General features: G+C 60.7%; 1 protein-coding gene and 1 long non-coding RNA gene across 6 annotated transcripts in view; one reads left to right on the top strand and one right to left on the bottom strand.

Moving 5' to 3' along the window:
* SMTN (smoothelin) overlaps nucleotides 1-9,423 on the bottom strand; it is a 33,228-nt gene extending 23,805 nt beyond the window's left edge. Inside the window, exons 1-6 of the mRNA XM_051976261.1 lie at nucleotides 9,310-9,423; nucleotides 6,984-7,117; nucleotides 1,852-2,000; nucleotides 1,096-1,189; nucleotides 934-1,012; nucleotides 775-851 (exon numbers count right to left, since the gene is read on the bottom strand). Coding sequence (XP_051832221.1) covers nucleotides 775-851; nucleotides 934-1,012; nucleotides 1,096-1,189; nucleotides 1,852-2,000; nucleotides 6,984-7,034 — 450 coding nt within the window. The 5' untranslated portion in view covers nucleotides 7,035-7,117; nucleotides 9,310-9,423. The remainder of the gene's footprint in view (nucleotides 1-774; nucleotides 852-933; nucleotides 1,013-1,095; nucleotides 1,190-1,851; nucleotides 2,001-6,983; nucleotides 7,118-9,309) is intronic.
* Nucleotides 9,424-10,299: 876 nt separating this feature from the next.
* On the top strand, nucleotides 10,300-17,975 carry LOC127545701 (uncharacterized). Of its 5 annotated transcripts, none has more exons than XR_007949791.1 (3): nucleotides 10,300-11,324; nucleotides 15,032-15,924; nucleotides 16,998-17,975. It is a non-coding gene; the product is annotated as an uncharacterized LOC127545701 (long non-coding RNA). The 5 variants fall into 5 exon arrangements; XR_007949793.1 differs by lacking the exon at nucleotides 16,998-17,975 and having other exon boundaries at nucleotides 10,300-10,595; nucleotides 10,815-11,324; nucleotides 15,032-16,813; XR_007949795.1 differs by lacking the exon at nucleotides 16,998-17,975 and having other exon boundaries at nucleotides 10,300-10,595; nucleotides 10,727-11,324; nucleotides 15,032-16,813.
* Nucleotides 17,976-19,134: the final 1,159 nt, after the last annotated feature.

Raw genomic sequence — 19,134 nt, 5'->3', positions numbered from 1 at the left:
AGAGGAGCACGGTGACGAGACTCCAGCCTGGGGTGGGAAGCGCCGAGCGGCTCAGCCTGCAGCTCACTTTAACATCTGAGCAAACTGAGGCCGGGACTGCCCCGAATCACCCAAGGTCACACGTGCAGGAAGGAAGCTGGGTGGCCCAGGGGTCGGGGACGCCGCGCAGGGACGGGTGGGAGGAGCCGGCCTCCAGCCCTGGGATTCCACTGCTCTCATGTCAGAGCCGGAGGCGCTGGCGAATCGCTTCTGACCTTCCTGACTTAGAACCAAAGGCCCGGGGCCCGCCGGCACCCCCCGCACCCCGTGCAGCGGTTGGCTGGGTGACAGCCCTGGCCTTTCGCCCACTCTCTGGGAGGGGCCGACAGGAGGTGGGTGTGCTCGGGGCACCCAGGGGCTTCTGGGACCCCTCCCTCTGCTCCTGGGAGCTCTTGGGTAGGGAGGGAGGCCATGATCCCAGTAGGGACCCTGTCCTGGAACACAAGCGTTTCCTTTGTGCGGCCTCTTTGGGCACCTATGTGGCAGAAGCGTGGGCGCAGGGCCGCCCCGGGAGCCCCCGGCTCGTCCCGTCTGTGGGCGAGTCCTCTCTCAGTCACCCCAAGCGGCCGTGACCTGGAGTGACCGTGACGCCCTCACTGTCCCCAAAGCTCCCTCCCCTCTCTCTTGGAAAGCCTCCTCCCGTGGGGGGGGAAGCAGGGACCCGGATCCGCCAGGGGCGCGTGTGCCAGGGCAGCCGCAGGTCCCGCTCCCTCCCGCCTCCTCGCTCCCGCTCACCTCCTGGCGTGCCCGCCTCCTGGCTGCCCGCCCCTCGTCCTCGTGGGCGCTCGTCAGCCTCCCCGCCAAAGTGGCCGCTGGAAGGAGAGAAGGAGCGGTCAGGGCCGGGGCGGCGGGGAGGGCCGGCACCGGGGGGAGGGGGGGCGGGAAGGGGCCTACCCTCGATCTCCTGGGCACGCACGCGGCGGATGGCAGCACGGATCAGCTTCCGCTCCTCGTATTCACCGGCCGCCCGCAGCTGCGAGGAAGATGGATGAAAGGGGTCTCCGCCGGGCCCCTTCTGTCCCCTCCCCCCCCCCTCACCAGGCTCCGGGCCCTCACCAGGGTGGTCAGCTCCTCCACGTCACTGATGGACTCGAGCTTTCCGGACAGCAGGGCCAGGGCCACCCGCTGCTCCTCCTCCTGCTGCTGGGAGCTGTGGGGGCACGAAAACCACAAGCACTTATGGCACCTACTGTGTGCCAGGAATCAAAGCCCAAACCACTTCCTAGTGAAAGGAAGAAAGGGAGGGAGGAAGGGAGGAAAGAAAGGAAAGGAAGAAAGAAGGGAAGCAAAGGGGGGAAGGAAAGAGGGAAGTAAAAGGGCAGAGGAAGGAAAGAAGGAAAGGGAGGAAAGGAAAAATGGAGGGAAAAAAAAGGGAAGAAAGGAAGGCAGAAGGGAGAAAAACAGAAAAAGACAGAAGTAAGGGGGGGGGGAGGAGAGGAAGAAGGAAGAGAGAAACAGAAAGAGACAGAAGGAAGAGAGGGAAGAAAGGAGAGGAGGGAGGGAGGAAAAAAGGGAGAAAGGAGGGAGGGAGGAAAGGGCCCTTCCATCACTAGCCAGCTCGGGGAGTGCAGCATGACATGGCAGACAGAGCATCAACATCGGAGGGACAAAGTCCTGCCTCAGAGGCTGATACGGAGTGTCAGGGGGTGCCCGAGCCTCAGTTTCTCCATCTGTGTCGTGGGTTGGAGCTTTGGGTACCCCCAGGCCCTGTTCAGGATCCGGGATCCTTTGGCCGGCTGACCCAGCCCATTGTGCAGATGGGGAAGTTGAGCCCTGGGCGCTGCCGCCAGGGGCCGAGGGGCGGGGACTCACTGCAGCCAGTTCTCCTTGTTCTCCAGCCGCTCCGCCCGGAAGCGCTTGGACGCCAAGGCCCCCTCGTCGCGCTCGAGCTCCTGCCGCTGGAGCTCGCGGATGGCCGAGCGGATCCGCCGCCGTTCTGCCAGGTCCAGGGTGACTTCGAGCTGGGGACAGACAAAGGCGAGCCCCGGGGTGGGCTGGGGCGGCGTTTCCCAGGAAGGGAGGGGCCCTGCGGGTGCCACCCACGCCGGGCACACAATGGGCAGCCTGTGCAGCCCGCACGCTCGTGTGCAGGGGGCCGGCCCCGGGGCCGCGGGCGGGGGGCCCGTCCGGTCACAGGGAGGCGACCCCCGCAGAGCTCGGGGCCGCGGCGGGCGGGCTCCTTCCGGGCCATGGAGACCCTCGATTCCCACTTAGAGGAGGCCGGCCCACTCCCCCATCTCCCCGGGGCCCGCGACAGCCGTCGTCATGAGCCTCCTGCTCCTCAGACCTCCGGGTCTCCCGGGCTTGGCCCCCAGAAGGGGAGCAGGGTGAGCCCCTCGGGGGTCCGGCACCAGCTGCTTGCTCAGGTTGGTCCAGGGCCCCAGACAGCTTGGAGACAAGGAAGGGTTCTGGGTGCCCGGAAGCTGGGAACCACGGGAGCTTCTAGAGCAGGGGAGTGGCTGACATTGGGAAGGTTCTTAGGATGGACAAAACCAGCCGAGCAGCCCCTTCCTCTGGCCGGCTCACCCGGCACTGCCCAGAGACAAGGGGGGCACGGGGCCAGCTGGTTTTCCCTGAGGTTCCTGCCTTGGGCTATATTGGGGCTAGACGGGCCAAAGGGCTGGGGGGGGTGACCCTCAGAACAGAGAAAACCAGGAAGGGCCAAAGAATAGGGGGTGTCAGGGCCGGGACGGGGCTTAGAACAGGGGGTGTCAGGGCCGGGAGGGGGCTTAGAACAGGGGGTGTCAGGGCCGGGAAGGGGCTTAGAACAGGGGGTGTCAGGGCTGGGAGGGGGCCTAGAACAGGGACATCAGAGATGAGGAGGAGTAACACTCATTTGGTGGCTTCTGGCCTCGGCCCTCCCCCCTTCTGCCCAGTAACCCAAACCCGGAAAGGCGGGGGGCTCCCGAGATAAGGGGAAACTAAACTCCCCGTTCCTGGCCCCCAAATTCTGAGAAACAAATGGGGAGAGCCGCGGGGAGAGCCCCCCCAGTCTCTCGGCCCGCTGTGGGGAACGGGGAGAGGTACCTGATGGGAGAGGCTGGGAGCAGTGGTCGGGAGGGGCAGAGGGAGCAGGAGCCGAGGGAGCTCGGAGGGACAGCAGCGGGAGGAAGGCCGGGCAGGGGCCCCAGGATATCTCCGTCCGGCAGAGGAAGCGGCTCCCCCGGGACGGGGCAGCGCCGAGGGGCCCCCAATCACCTGGCGGCCCCTGCTGGGGGGCTCTCGGGGAAGGCAGCCAAGCCCGGGGCTCCGGCCTCGGGTCTCCTCAGGCTTCCTTCCAAGGAGCTCTGAGCGACCCTGGGTGGGAACTCGGCCCCCGGGGGCTGCCGGCCCCCAGCTTCCTGAGGGGGGAGGGGTGGCCGACAGGAAGGACTCCCGGGCCCAGGCCATTTCCTGGAGATTCTGGGCAGTGGGAAAAGGCAGGAGTCCCCCTCCGGGCCTCGGTTTCCCTTCCTGTAACTTTTTGGGGCTGGCCTGGATGGGCAGACTCGTTCTAAGCCCCCTCCTGGCCCAGCTGCACCAACGGGGGGGGGGCAGGGGCTGCAGACTCTCCGACTGTCCCCCCTCCCCGGGGACCACGCTCTGATTGCGCTCAGGCATCCCGGGTTAGACATTAACAGTGCCGGGGGAGGCCCAGGCTCCGTCCAGGTGTGTGTGTGTGTGGGGGGGGTTCGGGCTCTGCCCTCACTGACTCCTTTTCTCCCCCCCATTTCTGCGCCTGCTGTATACCGGGGAGAGGTATACCGACGGCAGTCCCGGGGCTCCCGGGGCTCATGATCTACTGGAGGGGGAGGGGGGGTCTATTTTAATCATCAGAACTAGGTGGGGAAGCCCCCTCTGGAAGAGCCTCGGAGGCTGGGGGCCAGGCCAGGTGGGTCACTCTCCTCCCTCCTCCTCCTCCCACCAGCAGGGAGACAGTTAATGAGTCAACCAGGAAAGTACAAAGGGTGATTGTCTGCAGCTGGGGGGCAGAGGGGAGGCGGGGAGGGGAGGGGCGACCTCCCAGGGCCGGAGCACCGCCCCCTGCCGGCTAGAACAATGCCCGACCCAGAGATGGGGAGAAGACAGAGGAGGGGCTCCAAGGGCCTCCCTCCCTTCTCTTAGGGACCCTCCCAACAGCCCCGCGGGCTCCAGCCGGTGGCCGCTGTTACCCCACTGGGGGAGGAAAACCGAGGGGGCTCCCAGGGCTGGAGGAAAGTGGGAGGGTCGTCCCCCCAAACAAGGAGGCGGAAACCGAGCAAATCTAGGGCGACTGGGACCCGGACGTCCCGGCTCCGACATCCCCGTTCTCAGCCCCCTCCCGGCTCCGACATCCCCGTTCTCAGCCCCCTCCCGGCTCCGACATCCCCGTTCTCAGCCCCCTCCCGGCTCCGACATCCCCGTTCTCAGCCCCTGGAGTTTGGGAGCCCAGCCCCCGGCCGCCTTCATCCTCCCTCTCCCAGCCGGGAGCGCCGCCCGTGGGCAGCGGCTGCTGGTTTAAACCAGCCAATGGCACCCGCGGGCAGCCGGCCCCGCCCCCGAGCGCCCGTCTGTGCCCTCGGCCTCTCCAGCTCCGGACTGGCTGAGCCTGGGACAGGGAGCCCGGAGTCCCAGGCCTGGGGGCTGCAGCTGGGGGGGCGGGAGCGAGGGGAAGGTACAGGCGTGGGGGCGGGGAGGGGGCTCCGAAGGAAGGCGAGAGGGGGAAGGGCTGCTTCGCCGAGTGGAAGCGGCCCGGCTCCGGAGGGGGGGGGCGCCACTCACTCTGTCCCCCGCCCCCGGCAGACGCGAGCCGAGCCCCTCCCAGCCGGGCTCCCCGCCCCCCCAGCCCCAGCTGTTGCCACGTGCAGCCCCCAGCCCGCAGGAATGTGTGGGAAGGAACAGGAAGGGGCCGAGGGCCCGAAGCTCCAGGCCGAGGCCGCGGCGGAGCCTGGGACTCTGGGGGGCCGGGAGCCCCTGGGAGCGAGGCGCCTCGGGAGCAGGCTTTTCCCTTATATGGCCCGGTGTTCTCCCAGAGCCCCTGGCCGCCAGCGGGAGCCAACAGCCCGGGGGAAGCTGGGACCGCAGGAAAGCCAGGGCCTAGAGCCCCCCCCCAGCAACTGCCCCGCGGGCCTGCCCTCTGCCCCCCCAGGAGGGAGAAAGGGAGAGAGAGGGGAAGGGGAGGGAGAAGAGGAGGAAGGGACAGAAGAATGGGGGGAAGAGAGGGAAGGAGGAAAGGAGAGAAGATGCCCCGGAGATCCTGGGGCTGCGGGCAGCAGGGCCTCCTTCCCAGGCTCCCCTCCTCGCCTGTCCCCCACTGACTCCCTGCCCTCCCAGGATCCCCCGGGGTCACCTCCCCATCAGGCCGCGTGCTAGGGGCTCCCCTGCCCGGGCGCTCCCCCAGGGTGCCTGGGGCCGGCTCAGGAAGCACTCATTATGCCCCTACTAGATGCCGGCCGGAGACATATCCCGGGGTCCCTCCTGGAGGGGGCGACCGGGGTGAGGGGAGACACCCCAGAATGGGAGAAGGGCCGGGAAAGGCCCGATGGGGAGCCCGGGGACGGCCTGGAACAGTCGGCCCCGGGCCCTCCCTCCAGGAAGCCGAGTGCTCCGGCAGGCTCAGCCAGAGGCCCGTGCTGGGTCAGCAGCCTCCGCTCCCCTCCTTCCTTCCTCCTGTCCCCTCCTGACATCCCTCCCTTCCTTCCTGCTGCCTCCCGAGGGGGCTCGGCTCCGAGCACAGCCTCCCAGCCGACGTCCCCCACGCCGGGAGCACCCCCATCCTGCGCTCCTGTCCCACTAGCACCTGCCCAGCCTCCCTTCTGCAGCCCCCCCCCCAACAAAAGAGCTTCCAGACCCTCCCCCAGAGAAGCAGTGCCCCTCCTCCATCTAGCTCCGGCTCCCACAGCCTGGCCCCTCTCTCCTCCACATCTGTCAGGCTCAGGCCGGGAAGCCCAGGGTCCCCTTGGCGCCCGGACACAGGTGGTGCTTAATAAATGCACCCGGAACCAAGAGGTGGATAGATGGGGGAGCCCAGTCAGAGCTGCGAGACTCTTAGAATGATGGTCAGAACTGGGGGGACTGAGAATGGGGGGGTCAGGGCTGGGGGGGCTGAGAACGGGGGTCAGAACTGGGGGGGCTGAGAACGGGGGGGTCAGGGCTGGGGGAGTCAGGGCTGGGGGGCTCAGACACCATGTAGTCCATGCCCCTCATTCTACAGCTGAGGAAGGAGGTCTGGGGTCAGCCAATGGGAAGCAGCCAAGCTGGGCCGGGCCTGCTGACTCGATGCTCCCAGGCCGGGCCCAGCAGTGGTTTGCCCTGGACCTCCTGGAGCAGGGCTGAGAGAGCCAGTGAGGGCGATTACCCGGGGCCGCTCTAGGGAGGACCCTGGGTGAGCCGGGCTCTGTGAGGACCCGAGGTCGGCTTGGGGGGGGGGAGCAGAGAGCCCTGGGTGTTCCTCCTTCCCCATCCCCCCTCCCCCCGCCCCCGCCTGGGGCAGAACCCATGACTCCAAGACTGTTTAATCAGGGGGTGGGGGAGAGGCGGAGAGCAGCTGGCACCCAGGGGGTAAATTCCACAGGGACTCCAGGGCCGACCCTGGGGAACCACATTCTCGGTCGAAGGTCCCTCAGACCCCCGGAATAAGGGGGAGCTCTTCCCCGCGCCCGGCTCCGGAGGAAGAACGAGCAGTCTAGGGATTCTCTGGGAGGTGGTTCTGGGCCTCAGTCTGCTCTTCTGTAAAATGGGCCCCGACTCCGGGTTTCCTTATGAGGTTTAAGTGGAGGAGAAGGCTCCGTGTCTAAGCACAAGGAAGTCCCGGGAGCCCCGGCCTTTCACCAGCTGCGGGACCCTGCCTGAGAGCCCTCCTCGGAGCTCCTCCTGCTGCCCTGGAGCCAGGGGCCGGAGAGGAAGGGCCAGCAGCCTCTGCTTAGTCCCCGGGGACGATGGGAGGAAGCCAGCGGGGGCCTGGCAGGGGCTCCGGGCGCACTCACCAGCTTCCGCAGGGCTCCTTCGTCCAGCCCGGCCAGACCCTCATCCGCCATCTTACAGCCCTCACGCTCCCTCAGGGACGATGCGGGGGACGGCCGGCCAGCGACCTCCAGCGCTTGGGCCTCCCCGAGAGATTCTGCAACAGAGTCGGAGGGGCCGTGAGGAGGGGGAGCTGAGGGAGGCCAGAGGCACAGCCCCCCCCCCCGGCCACGCCCCCCCCAGCCATGGCCCATCCGAGCCCTGTCCAGCGCCGGACCTCGCTGCTTCTGAAGGCCAGGGGGACGGAGAGCGAGCATGACGGCCCGGGGCTGGGGGCTTCTACCTTCAGAGGGCCTGGGGGTCCCTGCACCAAAGGGCCTTGGGCGGGAACAGACGGAATGGGGCCGAAGGGGCTTCGGGGGCTCTGGGGGGCCGCTCCTGGCCCACAGTTCTCGCGCTCCATCCCTCCCAAGGCCGCCACCTTGGGGACCGAGTTCCCTGAACGTGTGAAGGAACTGTGTCCCAACCGGAGCCAGAGAGCACTAGGCGTTAGCTGGGAGGGGGCCCAGACCAGGGGCGGCGGATGCCAGGCAGTTTGGGACAAGGGCTTGGTACCGTGGGCAGGGCCCGCGCCCCGCTCCATGAGCTGCCTCTTGCTCGACGTGACTGGGGCCGGGCCCTCTGTGAAACCCCCATTTCCTCAAAGTTACAAAGGATTATTGGGGGAGGGGCTTCCAGGGCCCCTTCACAAGGACCTCAGCTGTCGGCGAGCTGCGCCCCCAGGCCCCCGAGACAGAGCAGGCTCCAGAGCCAGCAGTGCCGGAGGCAGCCCCAAGCTCCCGGCTCCTTCAGGGGCGCAGGAGGGACCCCCGGGCTGGGGGCCCTGGCAGTCAGCGGGGCAAAGCTCTTGTTGGGCACCTTGAGAAGCTGGGGGGGGGTCCTGCCCAGAGCGGCTCTCGGGGGTCGAGGGGCAGGGGCTCAGGAGTGGGCACCGACCCGGGACGCCGGGCACTCCCCGTCCCCTCAGCTCCCTCCAGACTGATGCCAGGGGCGGCCAGCGCCCATTTTTAGGGCAGAGCTGCCCCAGCTCCCGCTCCAGGGCATCCCCCCCAGGAGTGCCCCTCCCCCGCCGGCTCCTTTTCTCCCTCCCTCCCACAGTGGGACCGAGGCCCCTGACTCAGCCCCAAGCTGCTCTGTTAGTCACCGGCCGCCCGGGCTCACCTGGGAGCTCCTCCCCTTCTTGCCCCGCCCCCTGACAGGACCCAGGCACCCCAGAAAGCCCCGCTTTCACCTCTGGCCCAGCTGGGTCCCCATCCAATGGGGCCTCGGAGATGGGTCGGAATCCCTCTGCCCCCTCCCCCCAGGCTCACCCCGAGGTCACCCCCTCCCCCATCTCCAGGTGAGCAGGCTCCGGAGCGTGGGAGCCGGTCCATTCCCAGGAAGCCCTCAGGGTGGGGGTGAGGGGGCGGCCAGCCCAGGGGGATGGAGGGGGGGGGTGGGGGCATCTGCTGGGTCAGAGTCTGGAGGGGGTGAAGGGGCCGGGAAACCTGCGTCATGTCACCCCTCGCTCTGTCCACAGCGCCCCCCCTCCTGGGGTCACTTACTCCTTAATGTAATCCCCTCAGGAGCCCCTTCTCCCTCCCCCTCCTTTCCCCACTTCTCCCCACTCTCTGGGCCCTCTGACCCCTGAGACCCCTGGTAGCCCCCCCTTCAGACAGGAGCCATCTGCCTTCAGAAGTTAACGGAGCCATACCCAGCACACCGCGGACCCCTCCTTCCTCGTCAGTCTGGGGTCCCTGCCCCCCAGTCTCTCCGTCCCGGGGAGCTCAGCCTCCAGCCGCCCGGGAGCCCCTCTGCGACCCGCCAGTGGCCCCGGGCCCGCGGCCGGACAGCCCAACATCACCTGGGACCTGTCTACGCAGTCCTTCCCCAGAGCCCTTCTAGGGCCGGCCCCTAAGGTCCGTCCACACAATCCCGCCATCCCTTAGAGCCCGTCGGTGAGGTTCTGGGCTTCCCTCGGGGCCGTCTACAAGGTCCGTGCCTCCCCGCGGGGGCCGGCTAGGCGGTCCTGAGCATCCTCAGCGGCCACTACGCGTCCCCGAGCCCGGCCGGGCGGTTCCGAGCATCCCCCGGGCCCGTCTACACGGTCCCGGGCATTCTCTCCCTTCCCCCCCAGCCCCGGGGGTCCGACTACACGGTCCCGAGCATCCGCCCCCGAGGCCCAACCCCACCGGGCTGCGCCTGCCCGGAGTCCGGACTAGGCGGTCCTCAGCATCCCCCCAGGGCCGTCTCCTGGGCCGCCCCCGGGCCCGTCTGCGCGGTCCGCCCCGCGGCCGCCCGCACACCCACCTGGGCTCGGCGGCCCGCGCAGCCCCGCGCGCCCGGGCCCATGCACCGGCTCCGTCCGCCCCGCGCTCCGGCCGGTCCGTGGGACCGCACTCGGCTCTCCGCCCGCCGCCAGCAGACCGCCGTCCGTTGCGCCACAGTCTCCTAGGGACACTGCCCGGCCCGCCCCGCTTGTCCGGAGTCCGGCTCCGCAGGCCCCGCCCGCCCCCGCCCCCGGCCGCCGTCGCCGCCAATCCGTCGCCGCTCCCCGCCCTCCTCAGCCTCTTCCCTCCCGCGGTTGGCTCGATTTAATTTTAGATAACGCCTCCCGCTGCTGCTCCTCCCTCCGAGACTGAGTCCGCCGACTTGGCGCACAGCCTCATGGGGCTTGTAGTCCACGGCTCCTCCCTTCTTCCCCCACACCCCGCGTCTTTCCCCCACCGCGAGCCTGCCAGCGCGGACTTGCCGGGGCCCCTCCCCTGCTTGAGAATCAACCCCACGCGGTGAGAGGCTGGCGGAGGTGGCTCTGGAGCTGGCGGCCGCGCTCGCTCCTCCCTCCCTGACTCTCCTCCTCTCCCCTTTGTTCCTAGCTGAGCTCCCTCTCCTCTGACCCCGCCTTCTCCCCTCCGTCTGGGTCTGCGGAGCCTGCTAGAGAGCCTGGACGGGGCGGGCAGCCGGGGCGGGGAGGGGACGCAAGCGCTGTCCCGGTTCCAGGAGCAAAGCAGAGCGCCGGAGCAACGCGGCCTCGGGCTGGATCGCGACCTGCATTGATTAGGCGCCTCTTCCCTAAAGTCCGGGCCAGCATTGATTAAGCTCCACTTCCAAAGTCAGAGATAAGAAGCCAGCACAGATTAAGCACCACTTCCAAAGTCAGAGATAAGAAGCCAGCACTGATTAAACACCTCTTCCCTAAGGTCAGGACTTAGAAGCCAGCACTAATTAAGCACCACTTCCCAAAGGTCAGGACTTAGAAGCCAGCATTGATTAAGCACCACTTCCCAAAGGTCAGGCTAAGAAGCCAGCACTAATTAAGCACCACTTCCCAAAGGTCAGGGCTAAGAAGCCAGCACTAATTAAGCACCACTTCCCAAAGGTCAGGGCTAAGAAGCCAGCACTGATTAAGCACCACTTCCAAAGTCAGAGATAAGAAGCCAGCACTGATTAAGCACCACTTCCAAAGTCAGAGATAAGAAGCCAGCACTGATTAAGCACCACTTCCAAAGTCAGAGATAAGAAGCCAGCACTGATTAAGCACCACTTCCAAAGTCAGAGATAAGAAGCCAGCACTGATTAAGCACCACTTCCCAAAGGTCAGGACTTAGAAGCCAGCACTAATTAAGCACCACTTCCAAAGTCAGAGATAAGAAGCCAGCACTGATTAAGCACCACTTCCAAAGTCAGAGATAAGAAGCCAGCACTGATTAAGCACCACTTCCCAAAGGTCAGGGCTAAGAAGCCAGCACTGATTAAGCACCACTTCCAAAGTCAGAGATAAGAAGCCAGCACTAATTAAGCACCACTTCCCAAAGGTCAGGGCTAAGAAGCCAGCACTAATTAAGCACCACTTCCCAAAGGTCAGGGCTAAGAAGCCAGCACTAATTAAGCACCACTTCCCAAAGGTCAGGGCTAAGAAGCCAGCACTAATTAAGCACCACTTCCCTAAGGTCAGGGCTAAGAAGCAAGTGTTGACAGAGGGCTCACTTTTGCATCTTTCATTAAAGGTCATGGATCCAACCTTCTTTGTCCTGGAGACAAAGGGCCCAAAGAGGGCTGTGGGGAGCTTATGGGCTCACAAGTTGTAAATGGTAAAACAGGATTTGAACCCAGAACCTCTGGGGACTAATCCTTAAAGATGGAGCGTTCGGGGGCAGTGAGGAGACTGTTTCCGGCTGGGCAGGGATGAACCTTTTCCAGTTTCCCTTCTAGAACATTGAAAACCGGGTTTCTCTGAAGGCGCCCGATATTTCTAGAGCTGGCAAACGCTCCGGCTTAAAGTGGATGGACAGGAGGCCGGTGGTGGGGCGGTGGCCATCACCAGGGTCCCATCTTATCTGTGCCCTCCCCAGAGCCCTTTGGGAGCTCCAAGGCACCAGCCAGGAGGCCCAGGGATCTGGGGCAGCCGGGGGCCGCTCCGCCGGAGAGTCTGGATCCCCCCCCAGCCCAGTCCAGGCCCGGAAAGCAGAGGGAGGCTGCCGGCCACATATCCCTAACGCATTGTCCCTTAAGGGCCTTGGCTTCCTCATCTGCAAAATGGGTGCGATAATAATGCACCTAGGTTTATTATAAGGCTCAAATGAGATGGTCTTTGTAAAGAGCTCAGCTAAAGGCCTGGCACATAGTAGGTGTTTAATACTATTTTTTCTCTCCTCCCTTCCCTCCCTCCCTCCCTCCCTTCCTTCCTTCCCGTGAAGACTGAGAACAAGAGAACAAAATTACTAGCTGTTAATAGTGATGATGGCGGTGACGATACGACTAGTTGGAGCTTCAGTGTTGCCATCTGTATAATAGGGACGATCATGATTGTCTTCCTGAGATCCAGAGACTGTTTTTGTCCCTGAGCTAAAATATTTTACTGCGTTGAACCTCAGTTTCCTCATCTGTAAAATGAGAATGACAAGGAACTTCAGAGTTGATCTCGGGTGCCCCAGCCTTCCTCGGAAGACCACCGGTGACAGGGAACTCGCTACCTCATAAGGCAACACACTCTAGTGTGAATCGGCTCAGACAAATGTATATTCTTTGAAGGAGGGACCATTTCATTTTGGCCTTCATTCTCAAACCTGACAGTGCATTGGGCATAGTAGGTACTTTAAACTTTTCATTTTGGTTTTCATCCCCATACCTAACATATTGCACACAGTAGGTACTTAAAAAAATTATTTTGGGCCTTCATTCTCATACCTAACATCGTGCTTTGCGCATAGTGGGTACTTCAAAAATTTTATTTTTGGCCTTCATCCCCATACCTAACATCATGCTTTGCGCATAGTAGGCACTTTAAAATTTTTTGTTCTAGTTAGTTAACTCTAGTTAGAGAACTGACTTTTTGAACCAAGTGCAGCACTTTATATTTAGCTACTGCATTTCCTTTTTGTACAAGTGTTTTTCAGTTGAGCCCATTTTAGGATGGTCTTGGCAAAGATATTGGAGTCCTCTGCCATTTCCTTCTCCAACTAATTTTACTGTAAGTTTACAGTAAATGGAAGCAAATAGGGTTAAGGGATTTACCCACAATCCCCCTGCTAGTAAATGACTGAAGCTGGATTTAAACTCCGCTTCACGGATTCCTGTTGTATCCACTAGGCCATCTAGCTGCCCTGGTTCCACGTTAGGGACAAACGTGTGCACGTGTGTCTGTGTCTCCCAGACTTATGGTGAGCATCAACTGAGATAATAGTTATACAGTGCTGAACAAAGCTCGTGGCACATAATAGGTGCTTAATAAATGCTCGTTCGTTTTCGAACAATAACTTTTAAAAAATGGAAACCGTGTTCGATGAGTCCTAACGGTCCTTCTAGCTCTAAACCCCGGGGCTCCGCAGCTCTCGGGGGCACAGTGAGGATGAGAGGGTCACAGGGTACTTAAACCCCGGCTTCAGGCTGGACCTGGGCCTAGTTTTGGAGGGGAAGAACCTGACCAAAAGGGGTCCTGGAGTGTCAGGGGCCGAGGAAGGGGCCGACGCAGGGGGGATGGAGGGGATGAGACGGGGGCTATGGGGGAGGCACATGCAGCCACGCCCAGCCCCTTCCCAGGGGTGGGGGTGGGGGCGGCACGGCGGGGATGGAGGGAAGTTGGATGGATGGGAACGAGCCACTCCGCCAGCTACAATATTTTGCTCAAATCCAAACATTTGAAAATAAATATTTTAGGAATCCAGCCTGTGCCAGACCCATGAGTCACCGCCGGCACCCAGAGGGGGACAACACCTTGGGCGCAGAGCGGGAGGATCGTGCAGGGCCCCGGGGAGGAAAATGCAGGGCCAGCCAGACCTGGACCCCGAGGAGCCTGAGAAGGGCCGGGAGAGGAGACCAAGAGACCCGGTCTGGTTTGTCAGTGGCTGATTCCTGGGAGTGACTCATCAGTCATTTCCTCTTCTACAAACAGCTATTACGTATGAGGGAAAAAGAGAGGCAAAGGTTCTTTCTACCCTCCCACCCTGACACCCCTTCAGGGTCTCAGCCCCCTCCCACCCTGACACCCCCTGTTCTCAGCCCCCTCCCACCCTGACACCCCCTGTTCTCAGCCCCCTCCCACCCTGACACCCCCTGTTCTCAGGCTCCCAGATGGGCTGCATGCAGAGTGCCATCTGGCAGAACCCAGGAGGTCCAGAATCCCCTGGGAACAAGGGACTCGGGCTTTCAGCTGTGGGAGCCCCTCCCGGCTCCCCGCCCCATTCTACCTCGGCCCACCCAGGAGCTAGCCCAGCCTGCCCGTGACTTCCAGCCCAGAGCTGGGTGTAGCCGGGCCTGTCCCGGGCGGGTCCTGGCCCAATGACACAGGCCTTTATCTGCTCTCAGAAGCAAGGCCGCTGTCTCGGATGGAGCTCGGGGTGCGGAGCAAGAACCAGAAAAACGTGTTCGGGCTGGGAGCCCAGAACTCAGAGCCTGGATCCGGGGGGGGGGGCGGCCTCCTGGGGTCCCAGAGTGAGCACTCCCCTGGATCGGGCTGCGGGTGGGGGGCAATGATGATGCCCTCTTTGGGCATCCCAGGCATCCGAGCTGGTGGAGGCGGAAGTCCCTCATGCTTCCCTGGGGCAGGGAGCCCCTGTTCTCCCATAGTCTAAACGAGCAAATTCAACCAGCATTTATTAAGCTCCTCCTGTTTGTCAGGCTTTGTTCTCAGAGCGAAGGTTACAAAGGTGACAGAGTCCCTGTCTTCAAAGAGCTTTCATTCTAGCAGGGATGGGGACAGAGGGCAGAGGGCAGGGACCATGGGGTAAAGGGGGAGACCCAGGCAGAATCCTGGAGGAAAACGGGAGAAGAATCCCAGGTGGAGGGAAGGGAGGAGAGAGAATAAAAAAGAGGGAAGAAAGGAAGGGAAAAAGAAAGGAAGAAAAGAGGAGAAAAAGGAGGAAAGGAAGGAAGGAAAAAGAAGTGAAGGATAGAGGAAAAGAAGGAAGAAAGAGAATTAAAAAAGAGGGAAGAAAGGAAGGGAAAAAGGAAGAAAAGAGGAGCAAAAGGAGGAAAGGAAAGGAGGAAAAAGAAGTGAAGAATAGAGGAGGAAAAGAAGGAAGGGAAGAAAGAGAATAAAAAAGAGGGAAGAAAGGAAGGGAAGGAAGAAGGGAGGAGCAGAAAAAGGGAGGAAAGAAAGCTCAGAATCTCAGAATTGGAAAAGTTCTGAGACAGCCACGCTAATGTGTACCAGTACAAGAATCCCCCGGTCTACCACACCCCTAATAAGGGCCTTCCAGCCTCTCCCTAAAGACTCCAGGGACGGGGAAGGCACTCCCTACCAAGCGGCCCACTCCATTTTGGGGCGCCTTTTATTGTTAGGGAAGTTTCCATTAAATTAAGCCTAAATCTAATTCCTTCCCATGTCCCGGGCTCTGATCGGTTCCTTCTGCTCCTTCGGGGGCAGTGAGGACACTGTTTCCGGCTGGGCAGGGATGAACCTTTTCCAGTTTCCCTTCTAGAACATTGAAAACTGGGTTTCTCTGAAGGCGCCCGATATTTCTAGAGCTGGCAAACGCTCCGGCTTAAAGTGGACGGACAGGAGGCCGGTGGTGGGGCGGTGGCCATCACCAAGGTCCCATCCTATCTGTGCCCTCCCCAGAGCCCTTTGGGAGCCCCAAGGCACCAGCCAGGAGGCCCAGGGATCTGGGGCAGCCGGGGCCGCTCCGCCGGAGAGTCTGGATCCCCCCCCAGCCCAGTCCAGGCCCGGTAGGAGGGAGGGCCCGGAAAGCAGAGGGAGGCTGCCGGCCACATATCCCTAACGCATTGTCCCCCAAGGGCCTTGGCTTCCTCATCTGCAAAATGGGTGCGATAATAATGCACCTAGGTTTATTATAAGGCTCAAATGAGATGGTCTTTGTAAAGAGCTCAGCTAAAGGCCTGGCACATAGTAGGTGTTTAATACTATTTTTTCTCTCCTCCCTTCCCTCCCTCCCTCTCTCCCTCCCTCCCTTCCTTCCTTCCTTCCCGTGAAGACTGAGAACAAGAGAACAAAATTACTAGCTGTTATAGTGATGATGGCGGTGACGATACGACTAGTTGGAGCCTCAGTGTTGCCATCTGTATAATAGGGACGATCATGATTGTCTTCCTGAGATCCAGAGACTGTTTTTGTCCCTGAGCTAAAATATTTTACTGCGTTGAACCTCAGTTTCCTCATCTGTAAAATGTTATGTAAATCACAAATGTCAAAAGTGTCGAATTTTAGAGTTCTCTCTGTGTGTGCCCGTGTGTCCCTGTAATCATACGGTCTGGATATCTTCTGCATCAGAGAATGACAAGGAACTTCAGAGTTGATCTCGGGTGCCCCAGCCTTCCTCGGAAGACCACCGGTGACAGGGAACTCGCTACCTCATAAGGCAACACACTCTAGTGTGAATCGGCTCAGACAAATGTATATTCTTTGAAGGAGGGACCATTTCATTTTGGCCTTCATTCTCAAACCTGACAGTGCATTGGGCATAGTAGGTACTTTAAACTTTTCATTTTGGTTTTCATTCCCATACCTAACATATTGCACACAGTAGGTACTTAAAAAAATTATTTTGGGCCTTCATTCTCATACCTAACATCGTGCTTTGCGCATAGTGGGTACTTCAAAAATTTTATTTTTGGCCTTCATCCCCATACCTAACATCATGCTTTGCGCATAGTAGGCACTTTAAAATTTTTTGTTCTAGTTAGTTAACTCTAGTTAGAGAACTGACTTTTTGAACCAAGTGCAGCACTTTATATTTAGCTACTGCATTTCCTTTTTGTACAAGTGTTTTTCAGTTGAGCCCATTTTAGGATGGTCTTGGCAAAGATATTGGAGTCCTCTGCCATTTCCTTCTCCAACTAATTTTACTGTAAGTTTACAGTAAATGGAAGCAAATAGGGTTAAGGGATTTACCCACAATCCCCCTGCTAGTAAATGACTGAAGCTGGATTTAAACTCCGCTTCACGGATTCCTGTTGTATCCACTAGGCCATCTAGCTGCCCTGGTTCCACGTTAGGGACAAACGTGTGCACGTGTGTCTGTGTCTCCCAGACTTATGGTGAGCATCAACTGAGATATATAACTATTATCTCAGTTATATAGTGCTGAACAAAGCTCGTGGCACATAATAGGTGCTTAATAAATGCTCGTTCCTTTTCGAACAATAACTTTTTAAAAATGGAAACCGTGTTCGATGAGTCCTAACGGTCCTTCTAGCTCTAAACCCCGGGGCTCCGCAGCTCTCGGGGGCACAGTGAGGATGAGGAGGGTCACAGGGTACTTAAACCCCGGCTTCAGGCTGGACCTGGGCCTAGTTTTGGAGGGGAAGAACCTGACCAAAAGGGGTCCTGGAGTGTCAGGGGCCGAGGAAGGGGCTGATGCAGGGGGGATGGAGGGGATGATTCGGGGGCTATGGGGGAGGCACACATGGCCACGCCCAGCCCCTTCCCGGGGGGGGGGCAGCACGGCGGGGATGGAGGGAAGTTGGATGGATGGGAACGAGCCACTCCGCCAGCTACAATATTTTGCTCAAATCCAAACATTTGAAAATAAATATTTTAGGAATCCAGCCTGTGCCAGACCCATGAGTCACCGCCGGCACCCAGAGGGGGACAACACCTTGGGCGCAGAGCGGGAGGATCGTGCAGGGCCCCGGGGAGGAAAAAGCAGGGCCAGCCAGACCTGGACCCCGAGGAGCCTGAGAAGGGCCGGGAGAGGAGACCAAGAGACCCGGTCTGGTTTGTCAGTGGCTGATTCCTGGGAGTGACTCATCAGTCATTTCCTCTTCTACAAACAGCTATTACGTATGAGGGAAAAAGAGAGGCAAAGGTTCTTTCTACCCTCCCACCCTGACACCCCCTCAGGGTCTCAGCCCCCTCCCACCCTGACACCCCCTGTTCTCAGGCCCCTTCCACCCTGATACCCCCTGTTCTAAGCCCCCTCCCACCCTGACATTCCCTGTTCTCAGCCCCCTCCCACCCTGATACCCCCTGTTCTCGGGCCCCTCCCACCCTGACACCCCCTGTTCTCGGGCCCCTCCCACCCTGACACCCCCTGTTCTCGGGCCCCTCCCACCCTGACACCCCCTGTTCTCAGCCCCCTCCCACCCTGACACCCCCTGTTCTCGGGCCCCTCCCACCCTGACACCCCCTGTTCTCGGGCCCCTCCCACCCTGACACCCCCTGTTCTCAGCCCCCTCCCACCCTGACACCCCCTGTTCTCAGGCTCCCAGATGGGCTGCATGCAGAGTGCCATCTGGCAGAACCCAGGAGGTCCAGAATCCCCTGGGAACAAGGGACTCGGGCTTTCAGCTGTGGGAGCCCCTCCCGGCTCCCCGCCCCATTCTACCTCGGCCCACCCAGGAGCTAGCCCAGCCTGCCCGTGACTTCCAGCCCAGAGCTGGGTGTAGCCGGGCCTGTCCCGGGCGGGTCCTGGCCCAATGACACAGGCCTTTATCTGCTCTCAGAAGCAAGGCCGCTGTCTCGGATGGAGCTTGGGGTGCGGAGCAAGAACCAGAAAAACGTGTTCGGGCTGGGAGCCCAGAACTCAGAGCCTGGATCCGGGGGGGGGGCGGCCTCCTGGGGTCCCAGAGTGAGCACTCCCCTGGATCGGGCTGCGGGTGGGGGGCAATGATGATGCCCTCTTTGGGCATCCCAGGCATCCGAGCTGGGGGAGGCGGAAGTCCCTCACGCTTCCCTGGGGCAGGGAGCCCCTATTCTGCCATAGTCTAAATGAGTAAATTCAACCAGCATTTATTAAGCTCCTCCTGTTTGTCAGGCTTTGTTCTCAGAGCGAAGGTTACAAAGGTGACAGAGTCCCTGTCTTCAAAGAGCTTTCGTTCTAGCAGGGATGGGGGCGGAGGGCAGAGGGCAGGGACCATGGGGCAAAGGGGGAGACCCAGGCAGAATCCTGGAGGAAAACGGGAGAAGAATCCCAGGTGGAGGGAAGGGAGGAGAGAGAATAAAAAAGAGGGAAGAAAGGAAGGGAAAAAGAAAGGAAGAAAAGAGGAGAAAAAGGAGGAAAGGAAGGAAGGAAAAAGAAGTGAAGGATAGAGGAAAAGAAGGAAGAAAGAGAATTAAAAAAGAGGGAAGAAAGGAAGGGAAAAAGAAAGGAAGAAAAGAGGAGCAAAAGGAGGAAAGGAAAGGAGGAAAAAGAAGTGAAGAATAGAGGAGGAAAAGAAGGAAGGGAAGAAAGAGAATAAAAAAAGAGGCAAGAAAGGAAGGGAAGGAAGAAGGGAGGAGCAGAAAAAGGGAGGAAAGAAAGCTCAGAATCTCAGAATTGGAAAAGTTCTGAGACAGCCACGCTAATGTGTACCAGTACAAGAATCCCCCGGTCTATCACACCCCTAATAAGGGCCTTCCAGCCTCTCCCTAAAGACTCCAGGGACGGGGAAGGCACTCCCTACCAAGCGGCCCACTCCATTTTGGGGCGCCTTTTATTGTTAGGGAAGTTTCCATTAAATTAAGCCTAAATCTAATTCCTTCCCACGTCCCGGGCTCTGATCGGTTCCTTCTGCTCCTTCTGGACAGGAAGGACAAGGCTGAGCCCTTTCCATGGGTCAGCCCCTCACCTTCGTGAGGACCGCTAATAAGCCCCCGTGGGTCTCCTCTTCTCTGGGAAAAGCCCACTGAAGTCCTGCAGCCAATCCTGGCCGAGCCGGGGCCTCCCCATGGGGTGGACCCCGTGCCGGGATCATTCT

Source organism: Antechinus flavipes, chromosome 1 (genome assembly GCF_016432865.1).
Source record: "Antechinus flavipes isolate AdamAnt ecotype Samford, QLD, Australia chromosome 1, AdamAnt_v2, whole genome shotgun sequence".
NCBI classification, from domain to species: domain Eukaryota; kingdom Metazoa; phylum Chordata; class Mammalia; order Dasyuromorphia; family Dasyuridae; genus Antechinus; species Antechinus flavipes.
The sequence above is the reverse complement of the archived record's forward strand: the minus strand, read 5'-3'. Positions and strand labels throughout refer to the sequence as shown.